The sequence below is a fragment of the Cavia porcellus genome, unplaced genomic scaffold (genome assembly GCF_034190915.1).
Source record: "Cavia porcellus strain 051 isolate PalLab524CR breed Dunkin Hartley unplaced genomic scaffold, mCavPor4.1 scaffold_5, whole genome shotgun sequence".
Classification (NCBI taxonomy): Eukaryota; Metazoa; Chordata; class Mammalia; order Rodentia; family Caviidae; genus Cavia; species Cavia porcellus.
This window is the reverse complement of record NW_026947488.1, coordinates 28,370,190-28,395,936: the sequence shown is the minus strand read 5'-3', so window position 1 is coordinate 28,395,936 and position 25,747 is coordinate 28,370,190. Positions and strand designations below refer to the sequence as shown.

General features: G+C 49.2%; 1 protein-coding gene across 1 annotated transcript; it reads left to right on the top strand.

Annotated features, from left to right (window-relative positions):
• The first annotated feature begins 334 nt into the window (after positions 1–334).
• Positions 335–15,724, top strand: Bpifb2 (BPI fold containing family B member 2). The gene is made up of 15 exons (XM_003476716.4): positions 335–614; positions 2,693–2,786; positions 4,229–4,333; positions 5,088–5,234; positions 6,486–6,546; positions 7,964–8,024; positions 10,810–10,901; positions 11,124–11,309; positions 11,535–11,588; positions 12,023–12,193; positions 12,712–12,779; positions 12,896–12,941; positions 13,575–13,638; positions 13,972–14,048; positions 15,380–15,724. Exons 1-15 carry the CDS (start codon positions 503–505, stop codon positions 15,419–15,421), a joined length of 1,380 nt encoding a protein of 459 aa, XP_003476764.1. The 5' UTR covers positions 335–502; the 3' UTR covers positions 15,422–15,724.
• Positions 15,725–25,747: the final 10,023 nt, after the last annotated feature.

Here is a 25,747-nt window from a genome sequence, read left to right as displayed (position 1 = left end):
GAAGTGGCCTAGTCCCAGGCCATTCCTCACTTGGGCAGGATGAGGTGAAGACAGGAACCATTCTGGGTGCTGGGGAGGCTGGATGTCAGGTTAGTTGTCACACTGGGCTGACGATTTACTTCGGGTGACATAGCCTTGGGCCTTGGTGGGACTGGGCCTCTTCCTGGGATGCCTCTCTATTTGGGAGTCTCACCATTGTTATCTGACATGGCTGGTACCTGGGCTGTCTGCTGTGTGGCCTTAGGCAAGACCATGCCTTCTCTGAACCTTGGGGGCCATTTCTGCACCAGATACCCTCATGGCTCCTGAAAAAGCAAGCTGAAGAGGACACTCTTCCTAAGTGCAGAAAAGCAAACAGGGCTGTTTGGGCACCAGGGACAGGGCTGAGATCTCTGCAGGGACTTGCATACTCCAGGCTAGAGTGGGCTTTAAACAGCATCAGACTCCCTGATGTTTGTCTCCACCACAGCCTGCAGATCCTTGGGACAGTGGCTTCGTGGTCATGGCTTGGGTACATCATGGACTGGGCCTGTTGCTGGTACTACTGCTGCCCACAGTCCCTGCCTCCTCACCGGGTGCTGTGATCCGAATCAACAGGGCAGCCCTGAACTATGGTAAGAGATGAGCTGCCAGCGTGTGCGTGTGTGTGCGTGTGTGTGTGTGTGTGTGTGTGTGTGTGCATGTGCGCGCACACGCGCATGTGCATGTATACCTGGATTTTCATCTTCCATAGTGTCCCTGGTTGTTTTGAGGTGGCTGCAAGAGCAGGAGTGTGTGCACACAGCTGTGGGCATGGCCTCCATCATGTGGGCACAGCTGGCTATGTTTGGTGCCATGTGGAGATGTGCCCATGGGATGCATGGGTGTTGGAGAAGGTGTATGCATGGACTGCATGTTGTGTGCACAGGTGTGGCTGCATGTTACATGTGTATGAAAGTCCCTGCTGGGTTCAGCATGAGGGAGCCAGCCTCATTCTGGGCCCACTGGGGCCAGGTTTCTGTCCTACGACTTTGCTGTTAGATTGGGGGATGGGTACTAAACTGCATTCGCAGCTCTTTTTTTTATTTTTGAGTTTGAGATAAGGTACCACTAAGTTGCTAATCTGTCCAGGTTGGACTCAAACTTGTGATACTCCTGCCTCAGCCTTCCAGAGGTTGAGATTGTAAGCATGTTCCACCATGGATGGAATGCTGAATCCTTCTGAGTCCTGCTCTGTCCCCTGGAGAAGGCACACGGGGGAAGGAAGGGACAAAGGTTGCCAAGGTCCAGGACTCTAGCACAGAAATTTTTCTTTACATCCAGTTGCCTCAGGGTGGGATCAGTTTGAGAAATCAGCAAGTGTTTTTCCCAAGATCTGATCAAATTTAGATCACGGTTTAAGGGACTCACGCCAGACAGTGGAAGGGACTCTCAATGGTTCAGGCCAAGAATCACTGAGTCAGTGGCTCCAGGAAGCAACAGGGTCCCCTCCCATTGTCATGACACACACAGCTGTCCAGGACCTGCATCCGGGCAGATGGGCAGACGATGAAAGCCGTCAGTGATCCATGCCACAGCATGATCCCACACACCGCACAGTGGTGCCTGCAGGCAGGGATCTGAGGCTCACTGCCCGCTGCCACCCCCAGGACAGGCTGCTCTCTGCCTGTCCTGTGCGGGCTCCTTTGTCTCCAGAGAGTCCTCCCTAGTGCATTTGCCTGTGTTTGTTCTTGGCGGAACCCTGTTGGGCAGCCTCACTGCAAGTGCTGTCTCCAAGCCTGTGCTGGTGACTGTCCCTGTGTCTTCCCCATCCCAGAGTTCAGGCCCTGAGCCAGGGGAGCACTGTGGCTGGAGCCCAAGGCCAGGGTGTGAGTCAGGTTGGGGAGGGACACTGGGAACATGGACAGCATGATCTTTTTGTTCTGTGTCTGGGGAAACTGAGGTCCAGAGAGGATCAGTGACTTCCCATCATTCCAGAGTGAGTCTGAGCTTTACTCTTAAATTTTACTCCCTTTCCATGCCATAGACTCTCATTTTAACTCAACTTGCCTTTTTTAAGCACCTGAGCCCACAGTACAGGTGAGGAACCTGCAGGAATCCGAAGCTGTAGAGCCAGGAACCAGGCCCCAAGCCAGCTCCCCCGGCCAGGTGTCCTCAACCCCCTGCAAGCTTGGCATAACAACAGAATGGAGAACTCTCAGTAGAGCCGTGCAGTGTGTACCACGATTATACAGAGACCCATAGTGACAGTGACAGCACTCAGCAAGCACAGTCTTTGCAATGGCTCTGAGTGACAGGTACCATTATAACCATTGCAAACTGATAAACACTGAGGCATAGAGCAGCCACACAGGTAGTGAGTCGAGCGGGGACTGGCACCCAGAAGATGAGGTACTCTAGAGCACTCAGCCTCCAAGTGAGGCTACCGGTCCCCTAGGCCATCAGGTTTGGGGAGGGCTTCTAAGCAGACAGGAGCTGTTTGGAGCCTGGAGTGAGGGCAAAGGATTTTGTTGTCTTTGAGGGATGCGATGAACGAGCAGGATCTTGAGAGGCAGAAGCGAGGGCTGGTGTGAGCCGTCCAGCGTGGCTCATGCAGAGCCCATCCCTCCCCCATATCTCAGTTCTCTCTTCGAAGGGTGCAGCACAGAGGGTGGGTGGTGTGTTCCTACTGCTCCTGAAGCCAGCCTGACCTCACCGTGCCCTGGCCCTGCAGTGTCTGATGTTGGGAAAGCCCCTCTCCAGCGGGCACTGATGGTCATGGTTCCACCTTGTCTGGACTGGAGTGGTGAGATGCTTCAGGCCATCAAGTGAGTACTCCCTTTACAGAGAAGGTGCTCCTGCCACCAGGCAGAACACCCTGCCAGCCAGGTAAGTACTTTAGTCCACCAGGAGGGGAGATCTTGCAAGAATGCCCCTTCTGGATAGATGTCTTAGCAGGACAGTGCTCCCAGCCCCTGGACACCAGGTCTAGGTCATCAAATGAGCACAATCTCCTGTAGTGAATCCTCCCTCACATTAAATGCTTCCACTCACCAGGTGAGTGGTTATGAGATTTAGGAAACAGGACCAGGTTCAGAGGGGCTTGGCACTTCTGAATTAGTGGATTTCTGCCTTCAGAGGACAAGACTGTAGCCCTGGGGTCTACAGAACTCAAAAGATATATGGTTGTTTCCTCCAGAAGCTGGATGCTGGGTTTAGACACAAGGCTGAGCCTAATTCCTCCCCTCTCTAATGCACAGCGACTCAAAGGCACAAGTTATGGGGTGTCTCAAACCAGTCACCTCTGGTGGCTGGGCTGTTTGTCTCCATCCATGTGGGAACAGTCTCACTGCAGACAGATTGCTGTGTCCCCAAGACTGACTGACTGACTATCTATCTATCTATCTATCTATCTATCTATCTATCTATCTATCTATCTATCATCTATCCTCTCTCTCCCTCTCATCTATCATCATTTTTATGTGGCAACAATTGAAAGACTTCATTTTAAGTTTCTGGAGCACCGCTTGGGTAAACCAACACACTCAGGTCTCTGCAGCTGTTTCTGGTCTGGCCACACCACCCCCACCCCCATACCACACTGGGGGTGGCATTTGTGGATGCTGAAGCACATCCAGGATGGTTGTGCAGTTGGCAGCATGGGCTGTGTGCTGGGGAGGGCCGTGGATTTGTGTCACCAAGGCTGCAGGTGACTGAGGGTGGGTTTGATGTGACCTTTTATATACTATTTTGTGGTATCTGAATTTCTCTCTCAACTATTGTATAAAGAAAGAAAAATAATTACATTTACTTAGGAAAAAAGGAAGTCATAGGGACACTGGGGAGAGCTTAGAGGAAGTGACCCAAGACAGCAGCTTTGGAGGGGGTGAGTGTCCTGCTCCTGGAGGGCTGCATGCCACCGGGGCTGGCCAGAGTACTCCAAGGGGGTTTCTGCCTTCGGTGGACCTTAAAGTCTCTCTTTCTCACCTTCCCAGTTTCCAGGCTGCTACCAGAAACTGTCAGAAACCTGCACAGTCATCTCACTCCTGTCCTGCCTGAGGCGGGGGCCTTCTGGTTATCTTCCTTTCCCACTGGTTGTCTATGGCTTGTATGCTCCCTACCATGGAGAGCTCACCACCTCTCCCTCACCTCGTGGTTCCAGGGTCCAAAGCCCTGCTTTGTCGCCTCAGCAGTGGACAACCCCAAAGTTGATTCTGTGACTTAAAGCGGGGGGGGGGTGTCTCTTGTCACCTCCATTCCTACTCTGCAGGATCAAGATTCTAGATGTCCATGTGTCCCACCTCGACCTGAAATTCATTGCTGATTTTGGGCTACATCTGATGGCAAAAGCCAATTTTACCATCAAGGTCTTCCGGTGAGTGAGTCTCCTGGCTGTGGGAAGGAAGAGTTTCAGCGCTGTGGCAACGGCAGGGTAAGGGAGGGGGTTGGCATCTCCTCCTGCCTCTCAGCCCCACCCTGGGAAGCAGGCGAGACAGTGCAAAAATCAAGACTCCAGATCCTGCTCACTGACTGTGTAACTGGAAGAGGGTTTCACTTCTCCAGCTGTGTTCACATCTTTGTGAAGACACTTTGTAGTGAGGTGATTTATTGCTGTAATTCAGTGCACAGTATGTGCTCAATAAACACAGCTATCAGAATGCTTCCTGGGCTCCGGACAGCTGGTGCTACCACGTTTAATTTTAATTTCTGAGTTGGTATTCTAAGGGACTTCTTGTCTGACACTGTGATGTCCTGGGTGCTGTAGCCAGGCCAGAGCTTGGGTGCCTTCAGGCGGGGACCTCATGAGGAACTCAGCATAGCCCTGTGAAGCAGGTGCCACCGATTATGTCCATTGCACAGAGGAAGTTGAAGCTCAGCATGGTGGTGCTGGCTGGGGTCTGGCAGTGAGGTGTCACTGAGAGCCAGGGTTCACAGTCACCTGCAGTAACATCTGTGGCACTGAGTGGGGATGGGGGCTCTGAGTCTGTCCAGGTGGAGTTATTTCATGGTGGGTGGGGCCTCCTGTGTCAAATGGGGGTGGGCCAGTCCAAGACTGTGGGGTCTTTCATTCACTGGGGTGGGCCCTGCTGGGTGGCACTGCTGGGACTCAGTCCGTGTTCCCCACCCAGCATCCCTGAACCTCTGGAGCTGACACTGCCTGTGGCACTGACAGCAGATGCCCATGTGGCCCAGGGTCCCATCGGGACACCTATGATCAGCCTCTCCACATGCTCCCCACTCTTCAGTCCTGCCAGCGTGCTGGATGGCAGTAACAGGTGGGTGCATAGCACGGGTGCAGGGGTCTTCATGCCAAGGTTGAGGTGCTGTTTCTGAACTGAGTTTCAGCAGGAAAGGGACATACTGCAAGGACGGCCTGAGTTCTGGCCATTGACAATGCACTGTAGTCAGGAACTTGTCAGGTGGGGTTCTGGGTGGGTCGGACCAGCTCTTAGGAGCCTCAGAGGCCATGCCTCCCAGCAGAGACGGGAAGTCGGGAGCCCATGGATGGGGCCCAAGCTCTCAGGGTCAGGTGGTTGCTCACATCTACATGGGAGGCTAACAGCAGCCCCGACTTCCAGGGCACCCACTCTATGTTGAAGGGCACCACTCAAGGCCCTTTATGGGGATCAGCGTCACAGCAGACCAGCAGATGTGAGTTTTCCCTATTGGTCTTGCCTGAGGTCACAGCCAGGTTCGTGCCCGAGCAGCCTGCCGCTGATTGCCCCATACGTGTCTATCATGCCTGCATTTTCCTACACGTGGGCAGGCTCATTCCACGTGGCTGAGCACTATAGTTTTTTAAAAAATGCAATATTTGCACAAAGCCTGGAATTTGTCCCCATAGAGGGGTGAATTTAGCTGTGTCCTGAAATCAGCAGATGCACCCCACAACCCCCGGCAGTCCCTGTGGCAGGGGCTGCTTCCCATATATTGAAGGGGAAGTGGAGGCCCCAAGTCGATACTGTGAAAACACAGATGCCTGTCTCCTACCTTCTGGAGGGTGGGGGGGGGGGCTTGGGTGCTGCTGGGATCAACATCTTAGCAAACAAGTGACACAGGTTCCCATGGGCCACTTGAGAGCTGCCAACCTAGATCATCTCTTGCGGTTCAGAGGGGAACTGACGTCCACAGCTAGGAAGTGACTTTTCTATGTGGGTCACAGAGAATTGAAGCAGAAGCAGCCCTGGGATCCACCTCCATCCCTGCCCTCACTGGACTCAGAGTGGTTATGACGAGGATGTAGCTGAGTCCAGTTTTTGAAATGTCCTCTGTCTCTCCTGAGCCTGGTTTCAGTTGTTACATTTTTGACATTGCCAAACTTTGAGACAAATGACTCTTTTCTGTGAGACTCAGTTTCCATCTCTGCAGGCCTGGGAATAGTTATTGCAGCACCATCTGGCACACGGTGGGACCCCGGGTGGGAGTCGTAGGTTTCTGGCTGAGGAGAAAGGCTCCTGCCCCAGCCTCGCAGCCTTGCTGAGGAACAGGCTGCAGGACTGAGGGCCCTTCGTGCATCTCCTCTTTAGCACCTCCGCCATGCTGCTGGTCCTGGTGCAGAAGCACATTAAAGCCATCCTGAGCAACAAGGTAAAGAGCTCCCAGCTGATGCCCTGGAGGGGGTCACTGCTGCCCCCAGGAGGTGTGGGAATAAAATGGTGGAGTTTTGGTCATGGGAGGGCATCCTTTAGGATTTTCTGTGCGTGTGCAGTGCCAGGGCTCCAACCCAAGGCCTCGTGCATGCCAAGCATGTGCTCTGCCATTGTAAGAAACATCTACCCTGGGACTTTTTAAAAAACGGAAATAAAACAGAGGAGCCTTCTTAAAGGGGTGCTCCAATCTCCCCATGAGGGCAGGGAGGAGACTGATGCCATGGTCAAGAGAGGGCTGGAGAAGCCCTATGGGCAAAGGGGAGTGAGCTTTGGCCTCTGGGGCAGACCCTAGGTTCTATTTATAGGGTGGGGCAGTATTTTTAGGGGAGGTGGGCAGGAGTGGCAAGGGCATGGCACTGGGACCAGATGTGGCTGGGTTTGATCTTCTCCTCCTACCTAGCTGCGTGCTGTGACTGCCTTTGATCTGACATCACCAATGAGTAGAAATCTGGGCCCATCCATAGGCTGCCAGGGCTCAGAGTTGGACCCTAATATCCAAGAGGAGTTTAGGTCAATATCCTGAAGAGCATGCATTGCTGAGATTATTGCAATTTTAGTTCCTGTTGTTATCTGCATGTGGCTGACCCGGTGAGCGATGCTGTCCTCCAGCCAGGGCCCTACCACCCAAGGAGAGCTGGTCTTCCCTCCTTGTCTTGTGCCATCCTTCCCCATCTCCCTGGAAGGCGCAGTAGTGGAGACAAAACCAGCCCACTGTATGCCGTCCCCACCTTCTGAGGTGGGGGATCTGAGACTGGATCGATGTGGGTGGCAGCTCGTCCTGGAGCGCTGCAGGCTGTGCTTGGCTTTGCCCATTGCCGTAGCCTCTCCCTGTGCTCTCCCGCTGCCCTTGCAGCCTCTCAGGGCAAGCGGTGCAGGCAGGAAGGAAAGGTCCTGTCCTTTCCCTCCTTGGCCTTGCCTGACCCAGGCTGTGAGTGTTTCCCTCACTATCTCTTGTGTGTCCCTATCTTCTGTCATACTGGGCTGAGCTCAGGATGCCCTCTGGCTTCTCTCTGTGCCCAGAGAATCTCCATTACCCTGGCTGGCACACATGACCTGGATGACATGGCTCACTGGTCACTACCTGCCACCCTGGACCCCACCCTCAAAGCATGAGGTCCTTGCCTCAGTTGTTGAGTCTGACAGTGGTGATTCTGACATTTCCTCCAGGCCTGTGGGCCTGCAGTGTCCTCACCAGCTTTGGGCTCAGAGGAGGTGCTTAGAAAGGCTCTTTTGGTGGAGAAAGAAGTAGGTTTGGAGTGCCGGCCAGGGGACTCTCCTGCAAGGACCCTGGGTCCCGGCAGCCTCCCTCAGCCAGCTCTGAGCCCTGAGCTCAGCCTGCTCTCTGTCCCACACAGGTATGCCTGCGCATCTCCAACTTGGTGCAGGGCCTCAACGTCCACCTGGGAACCTTGATTGGTAAGATCCAGAGCAGAGGGGAGTGCTGGGGTACCCCCCCAAGGCCTTTCAGAAACCCCTTCTTTGTCAGGGTTGACCTCTGGGAGGTCAATTGTAAGGTACCTACATTGTGGGCTCTCCAGGCTGCACAGTTATTCATAGAATCTAGAAACCTCCAAATTCTAGAACCAAGTCTTTGATTCTAGAATCTTCATATTTAAGTCAAATCATCTGAAACCTCAAATACTATCAAGTATTTAAATAATGAATCTTAATATTTGAGAATCTTAGCACCATCAAATGGTAGAATCTGGAATCATTCACTTTTGGAATTGAAGGATTTAAGAAGCCAGATTCTCATAGTTGGAAGGGCTTGTAGTCTTAATGGTATGCTTGGAAGTCTTTCTGCTCCCTTTACCCCTCAGGGAGGCAGGGTGTGTGACAGCACATTTGTCACTAGAGGTGGCCTGGCTCATGCTTAGGGTCTGGGGCTCATGCCTGGGATGTCATGTGGGGGTCTTGTATAAGGCTGCTCCTTCTTTGACTGGATGATTATATGTTTATTTTGAGGCTGTGTTAGAAAAGATACAAAACCACCCAGTCTATGTGGGGATTTTGTGACTATTAGTGCTGATTTCTAATTCCCCACAGTGATAAAAAGTTTTCTTTTGCAATTAATTTGGGAAAGAAGGAATAGATTTAGGCAAAACCATTAATTCAGTATAGAAGAAGTGCTATACTGAGTCTGAGCCACGCTTGCCCTCGAGCATCAACTGGCTGGCTTCCTGGCAGTGTGACTCAGGTTCTGTCATGCAACCTTTGTGGTTGTTTCCTCCTTTGTAAAATGAGGATGCAATAGAACCTCCTGCCAAGACGACTGTGAGGATGAAACATGAAAGTCGGTCTCGGATGTTTTGCGCAGCTCTGGGCCCAGGGAGCAGCTGTGTGCATTTGATTAAGTGCTGGACTGTGGGTAGAAAGGAAAAAAAGATGCCAGATGTGGTTCTTTAAGCAATTCCTGGAGGGCACATGAGCAACCCACTCTGGGTGCCAGGACACGGTTGGTCGTGCACAGATTAAAGGTGGTGGGCAGAAAGGGTGAGCCAGGAGTCCCAGGAGGGCAGTGTGTGACCACCGTGTGCAGCCTCAAGGTCCAGCCTGCAGGACATGTTTGAAGGAAGAATCCATTCATGGGGACAGGCAGCACTGGGTTTTGCTGAATCCCATATGCATGTGTGTGCACGTGCTTGTGTGTGTGTGTGTGTGTGTGTACGTGTGCGTGTGCGTGTGTGTCTGCATGCCTGGTGAAGTGCCCATGAGAAATACCAGCTAACATTATAGCATGACCAGCCCTATTTAACAGACTATTGAGAGCAGCCTGCCCTGAGAACTTGTGCTCTTCACTAGACTCTAAAACCACGTGCTTAAGAAAAAGAGGACAGAAAACTGTAGCTCTACTCCTGTGAGAGACAGACAGGGATGAAGAGGAGGAGGGAGAGGGGGAAGGGACAAGGGATTAGGGAGAGGGAGAAGTTTGCCTCTGCATAAGAATATATTTAACCCGAAATACATTTGAGATTCTGGGCTGTTTTCCATTTTAAAAATATTTTCTAAGTGTTCATTATGAATATGTATTACTATTATTTTAAATTTAAATTTCTTTTCATTTTTTAACTTGGAGCAATTTACCCCTGCAGTGCACAGTTCTTTGAATTTTGGTGAACAGAGTCCCATAAATCCCCCTGTTCAAGATCCAGATCCTCCCAATCAGACCGTAAATCCTTCAGGCTGCCCCCACCTCCTGCCCCAACTGCTGACTTGTAGAAAGAGAATTACGCTGTTTTGCTTTTATAATCATAAAAATTCTAAAATGTTAAGAGAAAGTAAAATTAAATTCATATGAGATAATGGAAAAACAAATCTGAATAGAGCTAGATATGTTTATGTATTTGTAAATATTTACTTATATATTTTATATGCTTACAAAGTATTAAATATATTTATTTGTATATAAATAAAATCAACCATATGAAACTATATAAACTACATAAAATACACATATGGTAGATATTTAATAACAGATATAAAATGCGTACCAAATATACATGCACACATGTGCACACACAATCTCAGTCACATAGAGCCAGGGGTTGGAGCTGGGGCTGACCTGGGCTCTCCCACTGGACACTGGGGCTTCACCTCATCCGGCCACGCCTTCAGCCATATCCAGGGAAGAGGTTTCCACAGAGGCTCAGCTCTGCCTTTCCTGGTACATGACTTGAGTATTCTCAGCTCAGAGGCCATACTTTGGAGTCAGACTGATTGGGTTCACAGTCCTAGACAAGACTGAGCCTCACATCAAACTCCGTGTGTGTGTGTGTGTGTGTGTGTGTGTGTGTGTGTGTGAAAGAGCTGCACTGAGTTGTGGTGACTGAGAGAGACAGTAAGTCACGTGTCAGGACCTGATCAGCACAAGAGCTTTTCTTTCTCTGTGCTTCCTTTTTGCCTCTCTCAGGCGGTGCTTCTGCCTGGATTAGCCTTCTTCTGATTTGGGCTCTCGAGCCTTCCACTGACGGGGAAGGCAGAACACAAGCTCGTTAGACTTGTGTTTGAACTTAGAGTCACCAGGCTGCACCCCACAGCTGAATCTTGGATGTGTGCACCTTGACACGTCGGTGTGCTCCCTCGGGAGCCCTGCCTACCTCTGGCTACTCCAGACAGTCAGATAATTTAGCTTTCTGGACAGACAAGGTGCTGGGGTACTGCTAAGTATGCCATTTTTCTTCTCCGTGCTGGTTTTACTAAGGCCTTAGCCCGGTGGGTCCTGAATCCCAGATTCGCTACTCCATGGTCAGCAAGCCCATCGTCACTGATGACTACATTGCTCTGGATGTCAATGTAAGCACTTCCTTGTGGCCTAGAATTGGGGGCTGTGGGCCTCTGGGTCCATGATGTCCCAGAAGATTCCTACAGGAGCAGAGAAGTTGAGGAGCTGCATTCCAGGGGGGGTGTGGCACACAGGCAAGGGCATGGGGCCACATAGCGTGTGACATTTTTTTGGCAGGGGGTGGCAGGTTCGGTCATGGGCCACCGCTTCTTGAGATCGTGTCCTCCCCATAGGCTGTCTTCTTCCTGCTGGGCAAGCCCATCATCCCACCCCTGGCAGCTACCTCCTTCGAGTTACCCTTGTCTGTGGACACCACAGGTGCCATGGTATCTGTGGGCCTCTCCCAGCAACTGTTCAACTATGTTCTGCTGCTGCTGCAGAAGGCGGGCACCCTCAACCTGGATATCACAGGGGACTTGGTGAGGCTGGCCTGCTGCCCAGGAGGTGTGGGGCAGGAGCACCCTGTGGCCTAGCCCTGGACCCCCCACAGATGCCAGCCAAATCATGACAGATGGGGCAGCTAGAGTGTGGTGCCATGGGGTGAAGCAGGGTCTGGGGGGTAGGATTCCTGGAAGTGAGGGGAAGTGGTGGCCTGGCAGGTGAACGGGTGGCTGCTAACCTGACGTGGTGGGGGTTGATTTCAGAGTTCTGACGACAATCCACTGAATACGTCTGTACTGGGCCAGTTCATCCCTGAGGTTGGTGACACAGCTGGCTGTTCCAGCTGTTGAGATACAGGATTGGGGTCTCTGGGCTGTGTATGTCATATCTGTCCTATGTGGGATTTAGCATTTGTGCTTAGATCTGCTGCTCCCTGCATTCTAGGGCCAGCCTCTCCCTCTGCACAGACCTCAGGCTGTTTCTCCACTCTGCCCCTGCCCAGCTCTCTGTTTGTAGTCCTTTCTCCTTCTGTCCCTACTGCCCTTAAGACCTGGCTCAGGGAGCTCCTCCTGGAGGATGGGTAGCCCTCTTCTCTGCTCCAGTGGCCTGGGTTGGATCCACCTCTGTGCATAGTCATGTGCAGCACTGTGGTGTCTAGAAGCACTGAAGAGTGACTGGATACACAGCCTGTGTGTCCTTGTGCAGCGGGCCCAGCACAGCCTTCTCTCTCCTTTTCTCTCCGCCTCCACAGGTGGCCCAGCAGTTTCCCAACCCCATGTCCGTGGTGCTCAAGGTTCAGCTGGGTGCCACACCTGTGGTCATGTTCCATACCCACAACGCCACAATGAGCCTACAGCTGTTTGTGGAAGTCCTGGCTGTGTCCTCTAACTCGGATTTCCAGTCCCTTTTCTCCCTGGAGGTGGTGAGCAAGGGGTCTTGGTGGGACTGGCTAAGAGGCAGTTGGCCCTCAGAGGAGAATGCATGTCCTCTCCTACATGTTGGTCTCCCACACTGATCTCCTTGTGTTTTGACCTGGGCTGGACATTCTGGTCTCAGGATCTTTGCCCATATCTAGCCCTTTGCCTTGGGCTCTTTTTTCCCTGGCTTTGGCATGGCCGGCTCCTTCTCCTTGCTCAGTTCTCAGCTTAAATGTAGCCTTCCTCTGAGAAGCCTTCCTGTCTACCCCCTCCCAGTGGGTGAGAATGTCCTCCTCCACCTTCTCCACGACATTCTGCCTTCATGGCTCCCCCACTCTCTGAAAGGCTTCTGCTGGTTGCTTGGGTTAGTGCCTGTTGGATGGTGGTGGGTTTGGAGGGCAGGGACCTTGTCTGCATTATTCACACCATGTTGAGCCTGGCATCTTGCAAGCATTCCCCAAACACCTGTGCCTGCATGAGGGAAGGCAGGAGCCCTCTGATCCTGTACTTCTCATGTTTCCAGGCAGTGAACCTGAGCCTGCAGCTCTCAGTGTCCAAGGTGAAGCTCCAGGGTACCACATCAATGCTGGGGTAAGCCAGGATCCAGGAGTCTCAGTCTGTTCTCTGTGCAAAGACCCTTTCCTGGTCACTGGGTGCAGCTGGCAGTTTCGTATAGCAGCATGAGGCCCCTACTCTGTCTCTTTCAGGGACATCAGGCTCGCAGTGGCTGCCTCTAATGTGGGCTTCATTGATGTGAGTGAGGCTGCGTCTCCAGGTCCCTGGTGGTTGGGTGCATGAGGGGGCAGTACAGATGCCCCATAGTCAGGCTTCTCAGTGCTAGGCTCAGTCAGCAGGCCTTTCTTTCTTGCTATCCACTTGTCACAGCCTTCCTGCCCATGCACTGTTTGGTGGTCCATGACTTGGCAGCCCAACCCCTCAACCCGACTCCACTGGCCAATGGGACAAGTTAGATAGTATGGGCTGACCCTTCAGTCACATCACAGAGTTAGGTCCTCACCTACCATACATCCACTTATAGATTGGTCTATTGGGCAATATGCCAAAGCCCTCTACCTGTCAGTTGGTTGATCATTTGATGTCAATGGCTATGCTAATCAGTCTACCTGTTGGTCACACACTGTCCATCAGCTTTGGTCATATGGTGTGTCAGTCAATCAGGACTCACCTCTCAGGCTCCCCTTGGGCATGCATTGTCCCCCAAAGCTGACCTGGGTTGCAGTGCAGCTGGGCTCCACTTTAACCCAAGATGGGAATGAACTGCCCACACCCTCTGCCTGGGCCTCTGCTGCCCATATGTCCATCTGTCTGTGTGTGCATAACTGTTCGTCTCTTTCACTCGTTGGCTGGCTGGGTCTGTGGTCAAAGGTGAAGCATGTACACACTCTTGTGGGCAGCCTGTTACAGAAGCCACTGCTGGATCACCTCAATGGTGAGTGCTATTCCCTCAGCCAGGCCTTCTGCTCCCTCTTGACCCCCACTCTCTCCATGCTGCCTCTGCCGCTGCTCATCTCCCAGGTTCTGAGGTTAATAGTGGCCTAGGAGTCCAACTGACCATGTGGGCATATGGCACAGAGCTGTGTGATCTTCACTAAGTTCCTTTCCCTTTCTAAGCCTCAGTTTTCCTTCCTTATAACGGGCACTGTAACAATGGCACCTATCTTTTGGATTCATGAAGCCCATGAAGACTCAGCACAGGACTGGCTCCAGTGGATGGTTTGCTCCCATTTCCCACTGAACTTGACTTCTCTGTCCTCACCTGCAGCTCTCCTAGGCATGGGAATCGCTCTCCCCAGCGTGGTTAACCTCTACTACAACAGCCCTGAGGTCTTTGTGTATGAGGTGAGAGCCTTCAGAGGGGCCAGCAGGATAAACAAAGCAGGGGTCACCTTTAGTGCAAACAGTGGGGTGTTGGGGTCATCCAGGCCTGGGGGTTCACCCTGCACTGTTGCAATGTGATGGAAGATTCAGGACACTGGAAGACCCAATAGGGCAACGTTTTCCCTCCTCTGGTCCTCATGAAATATTGCATCAGGGCCCTTCCATGATTCTGGACCCTGGCATGGTCCCTTTGGTGTCTGGAGTGGATCAGAGAGAGGCTCCTTCTGGCCTTGTAAGCAATCTCTTGTGGACTGCATGGGTGAAAGGCGTTTTCTGAACCTTCTAAAATACTGTCCCTGTATTTGAACTTGTGAGTCAGGGTGAAATTCAACCACAAGGCAGCCCAGGGTGAGACACTACAGCTTCTTTCTGTCTCACCCAGGAATAAAAGGCAATTCTCTCAGAAGGCCTGTGCAGGACAGATGTCACATGTCTTCTCTGGGAGGAGGTCCTTATTCCTTAAGAACTGTGGTTCCCAAAGCCTCAGGTGACACTCACCCATAAGAAGGAGCCCTTAACACACAGAGGATCAGGCCAATTAGTGGGACTTACCCTAAGACTCCCCTTTGTGGTTGATACCTGCTGGCACTCACAAATCCAACAACAGAGTCAGAAGCCACAGGTCCTTTGACCAGGGTTGTCTGACAGTGTTCTGCAGTGATGAAAATTTGCCTTGTCTACAGGTATGTGTGGCCACTGAGTACCTGGAGCATGGCCCATGTGACCGAGGGCTGCATTTTCTGTTTTGAATTTTAATTAATTTCTACACCACACATGGCTAATGATCACCTCAATGTACCATGAAGCCCCAGACCCTGAGCTACCTGTGGGCAGGGACAGGGTCGAGATCTAGCTTGTTCTTCAATGAGGTCCTGGCATTTGTCATGGGGCTTAGTGTGTAGCTGAGGCTCTGTGAAGTCTCATCAAATGAATGAATGTTTCTTCAGAGAAGTCTAAAAAATAGGGATGCATGGTAGCTGGGCTGTGCAGGGAACTTGCACCTGGGGAAGATGCCCTGTGGTTCTGGACTCCTGGTCCTATGACATTGATGACACTGACTATGCATGGAGTCCCTGCTGAGTGCCCTTTCCAAAGGCTCTCTCTACATCCTCTCTACAGTCTCTCAAGGTGGCTGCCTTGAGAGGCTATACAGGGGTGGCTAAACCTCCTACCATAGTGATGAAGTAGGAAACTGAGGCCTAGAGAGAACAGAGAATGAACTCAGAGCCAGGCCAGGGACAGCTGAGCTCCTCCTGTCCTCAGAGACCTCTGACCTGGTTTTCCCTCTTCAGGGATATGTTGTGATATCTAGTGGACTCGTCTACCAGCGCTGATGCACGGCCACTGGGAGAGCTGAGGGAGAGCCGGCCTTGCTGCTCAGGAGCCTTGTGCATTCAAGCCACTGGGGAAACTGAGGCATCACGGCCAACAAACCGGCTGGGCTGTCTCATCTTCACTGAGTACCTGGATCCCTCTCATACACTTTCTCCTCGTCTTTTCTTCCTTATCTTCTCCTCCTTCTCCCTTATCCTCTCTGCTCCATCAACCCCTCCTGAGGGAAAAGCTTGCTCCCCCAAGTTATCCAAGCCTCTCTCATCTTGCATTAAACATCTCTTGAGCTGAAAGTTCCAGCAAAACCTAGCAGACTCTTTGTGTACCTGAAGCCAGTTCTCCATGCACACTCCTTTTTTTTTAATTTTAAAGGGGGTAACATTAAACATAACAAAACAGAACAAAACAGATCATAAGGAAACAATTTTAAGAAACACAGATTTCAAAGCAAGTCCACTGGAGAGCTTCACTGCCTATCTTATTGTCTCTTGTTTTCTTCCAAATAGTTGTCCCCATCTTCACACACACTAAATACATACTGAACATTATAGAACTAATCTAATCAGAGCAGGATGATGAAGGCTTTTTAGGTCTTCAAGACCTGACATTGGGGAAGTCAACAATGGCTGACATAATGTCTCTCATTCTCTTCGAAGTAGCAGTAGCTGTTCATATCTTTACGTATGCTGAAATTAAACTAGACCAATATCACTCTGAACAGTGAATAATAGTATTGCTAGATTTTATATCGTAATGCTACAGAATTAGCACTGGGTATCTTAGTGCTCTTCTTCTTCTTCAAAGTATCTATTCATTACATCGTGCATTATATAATATGTTCCCATAAACTGTTTAGAAATTCTCCACATGTGTGAATCTCTACATGTATATCTGCCTTTTCTGTATTATAGGGAAAAACAGATCAAAACAAGACAACAAAACAAATTCCTAGAAAAACATGAAATGAAAAAGACATATAAAACTACAATACTAGGTGATCTACAGTAGTTACTATGCTTTCTCTTGTTATTTTCAATAGAATTGTCTACATCATCAGACATAATATAATAGCATTACATAGCTATTTTAATAAAAACAGCATTGGAGACATTGTAGGGCTTCAAAAGCAGTTAATAAACTGGAATGGATATCTTTTACATCTTGTCATCTTCAGAGTAGTTGCCTCTACTCTTAGACTTGATACTATGAAGCCTACCAAATTCAAATAAAAACAGTCAAGGCAAAACAGCGGTCTAACAAACCAGCTTCAAATAAGATCAGTCATAGTAAGACAATGCAGGTAATACAGGGTTTCAGTTTAAGTTAATAGGAAATTAAGGATAGTTACCGTGGTATAACCTGATATTTTTGGGATAGCTGTCTGTGCCCTCAAATCAAATGAGTAGACAGACTGGAGCAAAATATAATCAAACTAAACAGAGTGATAAGACTACTGTGACTTTTAAATCCTGATACACTATTAACAATGTCCTCTGCCTTCCTTTTTTAGGCAGTTTCTCACCTTTCCCCTTCTCAGGATGCTTTGTATATTTTGGGTCCCACTACCTCCTTTAGTTTTTAGATTAAGGGGTCAACCCATTATCTATCTGAGTGTGGCTGAAGCTTTTTACCCCTGAGCTTGATCTTGAGCTGTACTCCTTTACTTACTAAAGCCACAAGTTTTTCCTTCCTTCTAGCTGTGTAGTTCTACACTGCCCAAAAGTGTCATAGCTTTCCAATCTATCTGTGGCTGCAGGATGAGCTGTCCCTATTTCTCTCTGGTTTCCTGTCACATATAGCATTGTTTTCTCATCTTTGACTCTCAGTTTATTAACCCTCTTTCAGATTGAGTATATTTCCTATTCAGAGCATCTCAATGGATCCTGCCTCCTAATCTACTCTGCCTGTATTTCTTTTTGTTAGTGGATCAAGGCTATCTATATTAAAGATTATAGCCTACCTTCTCTGCTTCATCTCTGCTATGCTATTTTTCATCTACTTTTCTCCTTCATTCCACTGTCTGCCCCATTCATTGAGACCTCTCTGTCACTGTTGCTGGAATCCTGGTATTTTTTCTCTCTCTCTGGAATGTCCTTTAGTATTTTTTGTAGGGTTAGATTGGTGACCATGAACTCCTATAGTTCCTCCTTGTCTTGGGAATATCTTATTTCTCCATTAATTTTGAGGGAGAGTTTTTCATGGTACACCAATCTGGGTTGGAGCTTATTTTCTTTCAGGGCTTGGAGTATTTCCCCCCAGACTCTTCCTGATTTGATAGTTTGTGTTGATAAGTCTGTCATTATTTTAATGGTTTTTCCTTTGTAGGTGATCTGCTTCTTTTCTCTGACTGCTTTTAAATCCTGTTCTTGTGTTGGATTTCTAGGATCTTGATTATTATATGTCTGGGTGTAGATCTGTTTTGGTTGTAGGTGGCTGTAGTTCTGTATGCCTCATTTCTGGATATCATTTCTTTTTCCTATGCTTGGGAAGTTTGCTTTAATTATTTCTGTGAATAGTCTTTGTAATTCAGTTGTGGTTACTCCTGCTTCTTCGCTCATGTTTTTCTTTTTTTTTTTTTATCAGTATGGGGGATCGAACTCATGACCACGTGCTTGCAAGGCAGGCGCTTATGCTGCTGAGCTAAATTCCCAGCCCCATGTTTTTTATTTTTAAGTTATAGACGCTCTTGTCATCTTCTAGCCTTTGAATTGTTACTTCCTGGTTCCTTGTTATTTTTAAGAGATCTTTTCTTTTATGGTCACACATTATAAATCTCTCTTCAAGTTTTGAAAGGCTAACTTTAGTTTTTGTCAAGGCATTTTGCCAGCTTTCAATGGAGTTTTTAGTTTCCTGGTAATCTCTTTGTATTTGTTTCATGTATTCTAGGTTTTATTTATATTCTTCACCAAAAGTTTCTCTTCCTTTTCTGGGTTCCTCCATTCTTCCATCTGTGTTTTCTTGGGAGGGGCTTAGCATTTCTTTAGTTAATTTTTTTATATCTTGCCTCACTTGGATTAGAATTTCAGTTTTAAGTTCATCTATGACCTCATGAAGGTATTTCTTTTTGTCCACTGATGTTGTGGCTAATTTTGCATGATTGCTGCATGATTGCTGCATGGTTCTCTTCTGTATTTACCTCTCCTGGGCTTATTTTCCCAGGGTCAGCAGCTGGAGTTTTTTTTTTAAATTTCTATCTCTTGTCATGTTTCTAGTTTCTTTCAGACAGGTGTGTTGTGGAGGTCCCTGGCCCTCTCTGTATTACTTACAGTTTTTCTGAAGCATGCTGGCTGGGGTTTTGCTGCCCTCTCCAATTTGCTGTTATCTGAGGTGCACGCAGGGACAATGCAGGCTAGCCTCTAGCCTCTGAACCAGTCAACCTGCAAGTGCCTTCAGCAACTTAGCCTGTGCTTTGCAGATGTCACAGGGTTGGGACAGTTTTGTCCCTGGTTATTGGGTGCCAACCAGGGGCGTGCCTCAGCTCAAGCCTATCCTCCTAGTCCTCTCTGGGCCAGGGGCAGCTGACTGAAGCCACTGTGACACTGGACTCTGCTCCATTCCGAGATGTCTTCCTGCTGGCCACACCCACTGCAAGACCCAATTTCCAGCACTCACCAAGAATTAATGCAGCTCTCCACCTTGGCTCCACTCCACACTGTGCTGCATCCTCCCACTAAGGGCCCAGGACTCACCAACTTCTGATACCAGCGGCCGCGGCTTCAGTGTGACCTTGGATTGTGCGACTCGATGGTGCGCCCAGCACAGCGCGGGACTGGTCTCAATGAGTGTGTCCAGCTCCAACCCTCCACCTGCGTTTTCCCTTGCTCTTCCTGTTATTCTTTTTCCTTCAGTTTCCTCCTGGATCATGAGAATCCCTTTCCCATTGTCTGGCTCTCTCCATGTTGTCAAATTCCAGCATCTGAGCTATTTTTCCCAGAGAGGCTCTCTACCCAGTTACCTGTCAGGCAGCCATCTTCTTCAGTCTCTCTCCATGTGCAATCTTATGTCCTCCTTATCCCGGGGAGAGCGGGAAGATGAGTGCATATCTTCCTTATTCACACCCATTGCCTCTACCACCTTTGTGTCCAGGGAACTTATCTTTGAAAGATCACCCTGGAGAGCAGCAGGGATGAGCTGATGGTAGTGGGCACTGTGCTGTTCTTTGGGTGCAGCGTCCTCTGCCAGGTGCCATGTCCCCTCTTGTAAGGCCCTTGTGAGTCAGGCAGGTGAGATCTGGGGTTCCATTCTGTAAATGCAGGAACTAAGGCCCAGTGAAGACAGGAAGGCACTGAGTCCTGGGGCTGAAGGGCAGCTGGTCCACAAGTCTGTGACCATCCTAGAATTCAGATGTGAGATGGCCAGTTCCTTTCCATTCACCAGCATCCTTACTTGGACTTGGTCCTTGAGTCACAGATGTCAGGTGATGAGGAGCAGCCAGCCCATCCCGGCAACATCTCCGTCTTTGGTTTTTCTCTGGTGATGAGCATGGGTTTTCTGCTGCTGCCTGGGTCTCTGATCTTACCGCTCATGTCTAACTCCTGACCCCTGAGACCCAGTGGGTCACTCACAACAAGTTGGCTTAGGGAAAAACAAGGAATGTGAGTACAAGCAAGCCAGAGATTGTGATTTTCACCCCTGAAGAGCTAATCTCTCAGCCGGGGGTAGGCTTCCTTCCTACCTAAATATGTGGGTCCATTTTCTTTTCTTGATTCCTTGCTGGAGTAGAAGATGCCTCAATGGCCACCATAGTAAAGAAAGTACATGGCCCAGCATAGAACTTGCTGCTTTCTCTCTAAAGTGTCACAGGTTCATTACTAAAGTTGCTAGTGTGGCAAGCCCAGGGAGCTGGACTCAGTCCAGCACATTGATGATGGGAGGAGATGGGAGCGTTGCTGAGAAAGTGAAGGAGCTAAATATAAAACTCATCCTCATAGTCAGACATGGTGGCTCACCACTCTAGGAGGTTGAGGCAGGAGGGTTGAAAGTTCAAGCCCAGCTTGGGCAGCATATGACTTAATGAGAACCTGTCTTGAAAAGTAAAAATAAAAATAAAAATGAGTTAAAAGGACTGGGGATGTAGTTTAGTAAAGGACCTTGAGGTCAGTCCTCATTACTGAAAAAATTTACCCTCATGATCTTGCTCAGGAAAGTGTGGCTTTTATTTCCTTCCTTTGGCTGCTTAGTTAATTCCTTGATATTACTTTTATTAGGACTTACTACAAGATCAGTCCTAAACTATATAGTCTAGTATACAGGAGAGACAAAATATCTAAGACACACCCCAGCCCATAAAGGGAAGTCAATAAATAGCCTAGAAAAATGGTATGAGCTCAATAGATGGTATCCATCCAGTCATCTAGAAGTTCAGTAAATTGTTTATTTACCCACCTAATAATCCTTCTATTCATGGAACCATCTGTCCTTCCTTCCTTCATTCTTTCCTTCCTTTCTTCAAGCCACATGCCCATCTATGAGATGCTTTTTCATCCATTTGTCTAGCCATGTACACATCCACCCATTTATCCATCCTGTCATCCATCTATCCTGCCATACAACCACTCATTGACCTATTATTCCAATATTATCTCAAATTATGCCATTCATGCATCTTCATTCATTAATCCCACTTGTCAATTTATCCCACTCATCTATTCATCCAATCATCCATCAATTTATTGTATCCTTCCATAAATCTGATCATCTTGTCCATCCTATCCATCTATCTATCCATTCATAACATCTACCTGCCCATCTATCATCCATTCATCCTACCTTTCCACTCATCCATTCCATGTATCCACCCATTCATGCTTTCTTCTATTCATCTATCTACCTCTCTGTCCATCTATCCATATGTCCATCCCATCTATTCATTCATTAGCTCATCTCATTCACCCTTCCATTCCTGGATCTGACCATCCATCATCCCACTCACTGACTCATCCATTCATCCCATTCATCCATCCATCACAACTATCCACACATCGATCCATGCAACCATCCATTCCATCCATCCAACCATTCATTCATTTGTCCATGATCCATTATATCCATGCATCCATTTCATTCATCATCTGTCCATTCATCTCATAATTCTTTCCACCTATCCACCGAATGCATCTATCTTTCCACCCACCCATCCATCTTCTCATCCGTTGATCCAACCACATACCCACTCACCTCTCCATCTATCTTTTGTTCCTTCTTTCCACCCACCCATCCATTCATCATTCATTCTGTATTCATTACATTAATTTATCATCTATTCATTCATCCACTTAGCCCATCCATTAATCACCCATCCCATCCATTCATATGGGTATTCACTCATCTCATTTATCTGATTCATTCATCCATTCTGATCATCATTTATCTGCCCATATATTCATTCATTCCATCAGCCCATCCACCCATCCATTTATCCATTTATTCCATCCATCCATTCATCTACCAATCCATAAATTTACTTCTCTATCCATTTGTCCACCCATCTTTCCTTTCTTCTATATCTCCATCCATGCATACACCCTTCCTTCCTTCCTTTTCTAGCAGTCTTCCATTAATTTATCATGCACTCACCCATCCTCTCATCCATCTATTCATCTATTCACATGTCATGTATTCTTCTATCCATTTGTTCATCTGTCAAGCTATCCCCCAACTCACTATCACCCACCCACTTGTTAATTCAACTTTTTATTTGATTCTGTTATCCATCCATCCATCCATCCATCCATCCATCCATCCATCCACTCATCCTTGTATATATCCATACATGTACTCACTTCCTAGGTGTGATAAAAATATCCTGTGAATGCTTAAATTTTAAAAATTATTACACTAAAAGACATATTGCCACTAATTCCCCTCAAAATAATTCCCTTCACTTTGAACACAATTAGCCCATTATTCTTGCCGATTTCTGAAGCTGTTTTGGAACTCCTCTTTTGTGAGTGTCTTTATGAAGTATGATTGAAAAAAAAACCAGGTGAATGCTGCTGCCAAGTGCCATCCACCTTTCATGGAAGCTCAGGAAAACATTACAGTGCAGCGGGGGTGAACCTATGGCACTGATGCCATAGTAGGTACACAGAGCTCTTTCTGTCAGCAGGTAAGCCAAGTGGCCCCAGCATCCAAGTCACACCAGCATCACTCCTGCAGTCGAGCATTCAGGTTGAACTGCAGTGTTGACACTTTATGATAAATAATTGGGTTCTGGGTTGCAGTTTAGACACTTGGTCTCTAACAGTTCACCATCCCTGTTACAGTGTGTCCTCATCCTCTTTATCTACCAGATCTGGCACCATGTAACTTCTGGCTCTTCCCCAAAGTCAAAACAACCATAAAAAGTAAATATTTTGAATTGATTCATGACATTAAGGCAGACACAACAGCCCAACTAAAGACTCTCATGAAGAAAGACTTCAAGAACTGCTTCATAAAGTGGCAAAAATGAGAGGATAAATGTGTTTGGTATAAGGGGTAGTAATTTGAAGAGGATTAATGGTAATGTGGTTTTTATTATAAGATTTTAAAAATGTATGTAGTCTGTTAGTTTTTGGTCATGCCTTGTATACGGCCATTTTTTCCCCAGCCCAGCAGTCTGTATCCATGATGGGCCTAGTGCTATATGTTCTTGAAGAAGATAAATCATAAATGCTTGAGTCACCATCCAGAAGGAAACCTGTGACCTCTCTACACAGAACCATCCTTATCCTTAAAGGGCCCTATCCACCCTTTAGTTAGGTGACTGGTGGGCACTGGCTGCTGAGAGGGACAGGGTAGTGTAGCATTCTGAGCTCAGTCAGGAGCGGGAAATCACCCAGGGTTCCAGCCTGACTCTGGTCAGAGCAGAACTGTGAGACAGAGGAATGTCCTCTGTGTGGCATTCCAGGGCTTAGGGCAGATATCCAAGTAAGGACAGTCCTGTAGCCTGCAGACATCTGTGGAGAACAGAGACAGCTGCATGGCTGGCTTGGAATTGCTGGGCAGTCAGTGTAGATAGATGAGACCCTTGGAGCCACCTGCAGACAGCACAGGGGACAGTGTTGCTGATGGGGCCAGAGGTGAGGGTAGTGGCTCTGTGGGCTTCAGAAGACTGTGGTGAAGGCCACACAGGGCACTTACTGAGGATCTGGGCATTGGCAGAGTGGACAGATGGGATGGGTGTGAGCATGGGAAGTGTTCTTGGTTTCCGTTCCCAGAAGGCAGCAGAGGGACTCTGCCCAGGCTAAGGCTGTGGGGTGGCAGAAAATTGGCCCATGGCTGGGAAGGTGTCCCTTCATGTTCTCACATCCACATCACCAACCCACCAAGCTTCGAGAGCTGTGGGAAGGGTGACATCCTCGTGGTTCACACCTCCAGTGCCTTTCCCTGTGAAAGGCTCACGACACGCTCCCTTTAAAGGAGAAGCCACACTCATCATGAAATGCACACTAATGCGCACACTTAGCAACTGATTGCTAAGTGACACCGGGGTGGAGCTGGAAAGACCAACATCTCTGGTTCACCTTGTAGGCTGCTCCGGACCTTGAACGTGGGCCTGCTCATTGCCTCCGGAGGCCTTGGCCTTTCGCTCTCCTTACCACAGCTTTTCCCCTTGGCACCAGCTCTTATCGGGGCTCCTCTGGCCACGTTAGTGGGGTCTGGCAGTGTTCTGCCTCTCAGTCTCCAAGCCCCTCTGGCCACACTGATGCCCTTCAACTGCATCCTGCGAGTATTGCTGTCTGTGGCTTCCTTACACCTGAGCCTTCCCAGGGCCCAGCACACAGCAAGAGCATAAGTGGATTGTGGGCCAGCTGCTTCCATGCGTCTGTGCTGAAGCTATGTGGAAAGCCTCATGCTAGGGGAAAGAGGGGGATACCAGGCTTGGAATCACCCTTACTGGGTTCCCAAAGGGTCCAAGGAGAAGGAACAAGATGGCACTGAGCTTTGGCACTGACCCATGGTCAATGTTGGAGAGTAGGCTGGGGTGAAGGATGCCTCTGCTAGTCCTAGAAGGGTGGTAGGTTGGAGCAGCGTCCAGGAGGGTGGTGTAAGAGACCTAGTGGTACCCAAGGGGGAAGGAAGGCCACAGAGGCAAGCAGAAACCCACTGGGTGACCTGCAAGGTTGTGCTCCAGAGTCCCTAGCACCCACAGTCATCCCCTGCTGTGCCATTTACATGCTGTATGACTTGGGCAAATGGCTCAAGTCTTTTTCTCTATCTATGAAGTGGGGAAATCTTTTAAGTGTCCGCCTCCTCACTAGTGCTGAGGATTACAGAGGCTACGCACTACAGACAAATCCCGCACTCCTGGCCCAAGTGCATGGCATGTGGAGCCTGTTATGTTGCTATCACCTGCATCACAGAGGCCGAGGATAAAAGGTCAGGCCCAGAGAGTGGAAGTGTCGGCCAAGGCCACACAGCTTGTGAGGGCAGTGACTGGAACAGAGGCTCAGATCCCTGTGTTTCTCCCACTTCCCCCCACTTATGTCCCCTCCTTACCCCTCTCCAGTACTCAGGGTGGCCTGAGGGAGAGCGGGGAGGGCAGGTGCTGGAGTCCAAAGCACACGGGTGGATTTGTGGCAGTAGGAGCCGGTGAGGCCCGTCCTGTCCATGGGGGCGGGTCAGCAGGGATAGAAAGATGCTATCTGCAGACAGCTGCTCCAGCTCCGGCGGAGGTGACCAGGCTGCCTGGAGACTGCTGTCACTCTGTGGCAGATGACCATATCTGTGCAGTGTGGCCTCAGGCAGGCACCCTCCGGATTGCTCACTAAAGACCCCTGAGGTGCCCTGAGCCTATTTCCAAGGAGCTCCAGGAGAACAGAGCTGGCTGGGGCTGTGAACCTTGAGACCCAAGTGAGCCCCAGCTCTGTAGCTGGCTTATTTTGTGACCCTGGAATCATCTCTGCTTTCATGGCTTGCTGGGTGGGGATCCTGAGAAGAACTCTTTCCAGCTGGCACATTCCATGTCCCTACAGCCCTCTAGGAGGTACTCTGAGCCTTCCTGGCCTGGCCAGCAACTTCTCATGACCCAGGAGAGGAGCCTCAGCGACAGACCCCTGGGTCCAGTCACATATCTCACTTTTCCTTGTCTTGGGAGCTGGCTCCGCCTGCCCTTCCAGTACTGATGTCTTCCCCACTCCAGGGTTGCCCAGCTCCCATGGTAACAGAGCTTTCCTGTTCCTGTCTAGCTGCTGGCTAATTGGTTTCTACTTTCTGCTGCTCACTCGGAGATGATGCAGTTTTGTGATGGTGACGACTTGTGTAGTGCCCATCTTGCTCTGTGGGCTCTGGGAGACCTCTGAGGGCAAAAGCCCTGTGTGCCTTATGTCCCTGTGGTCACCCTA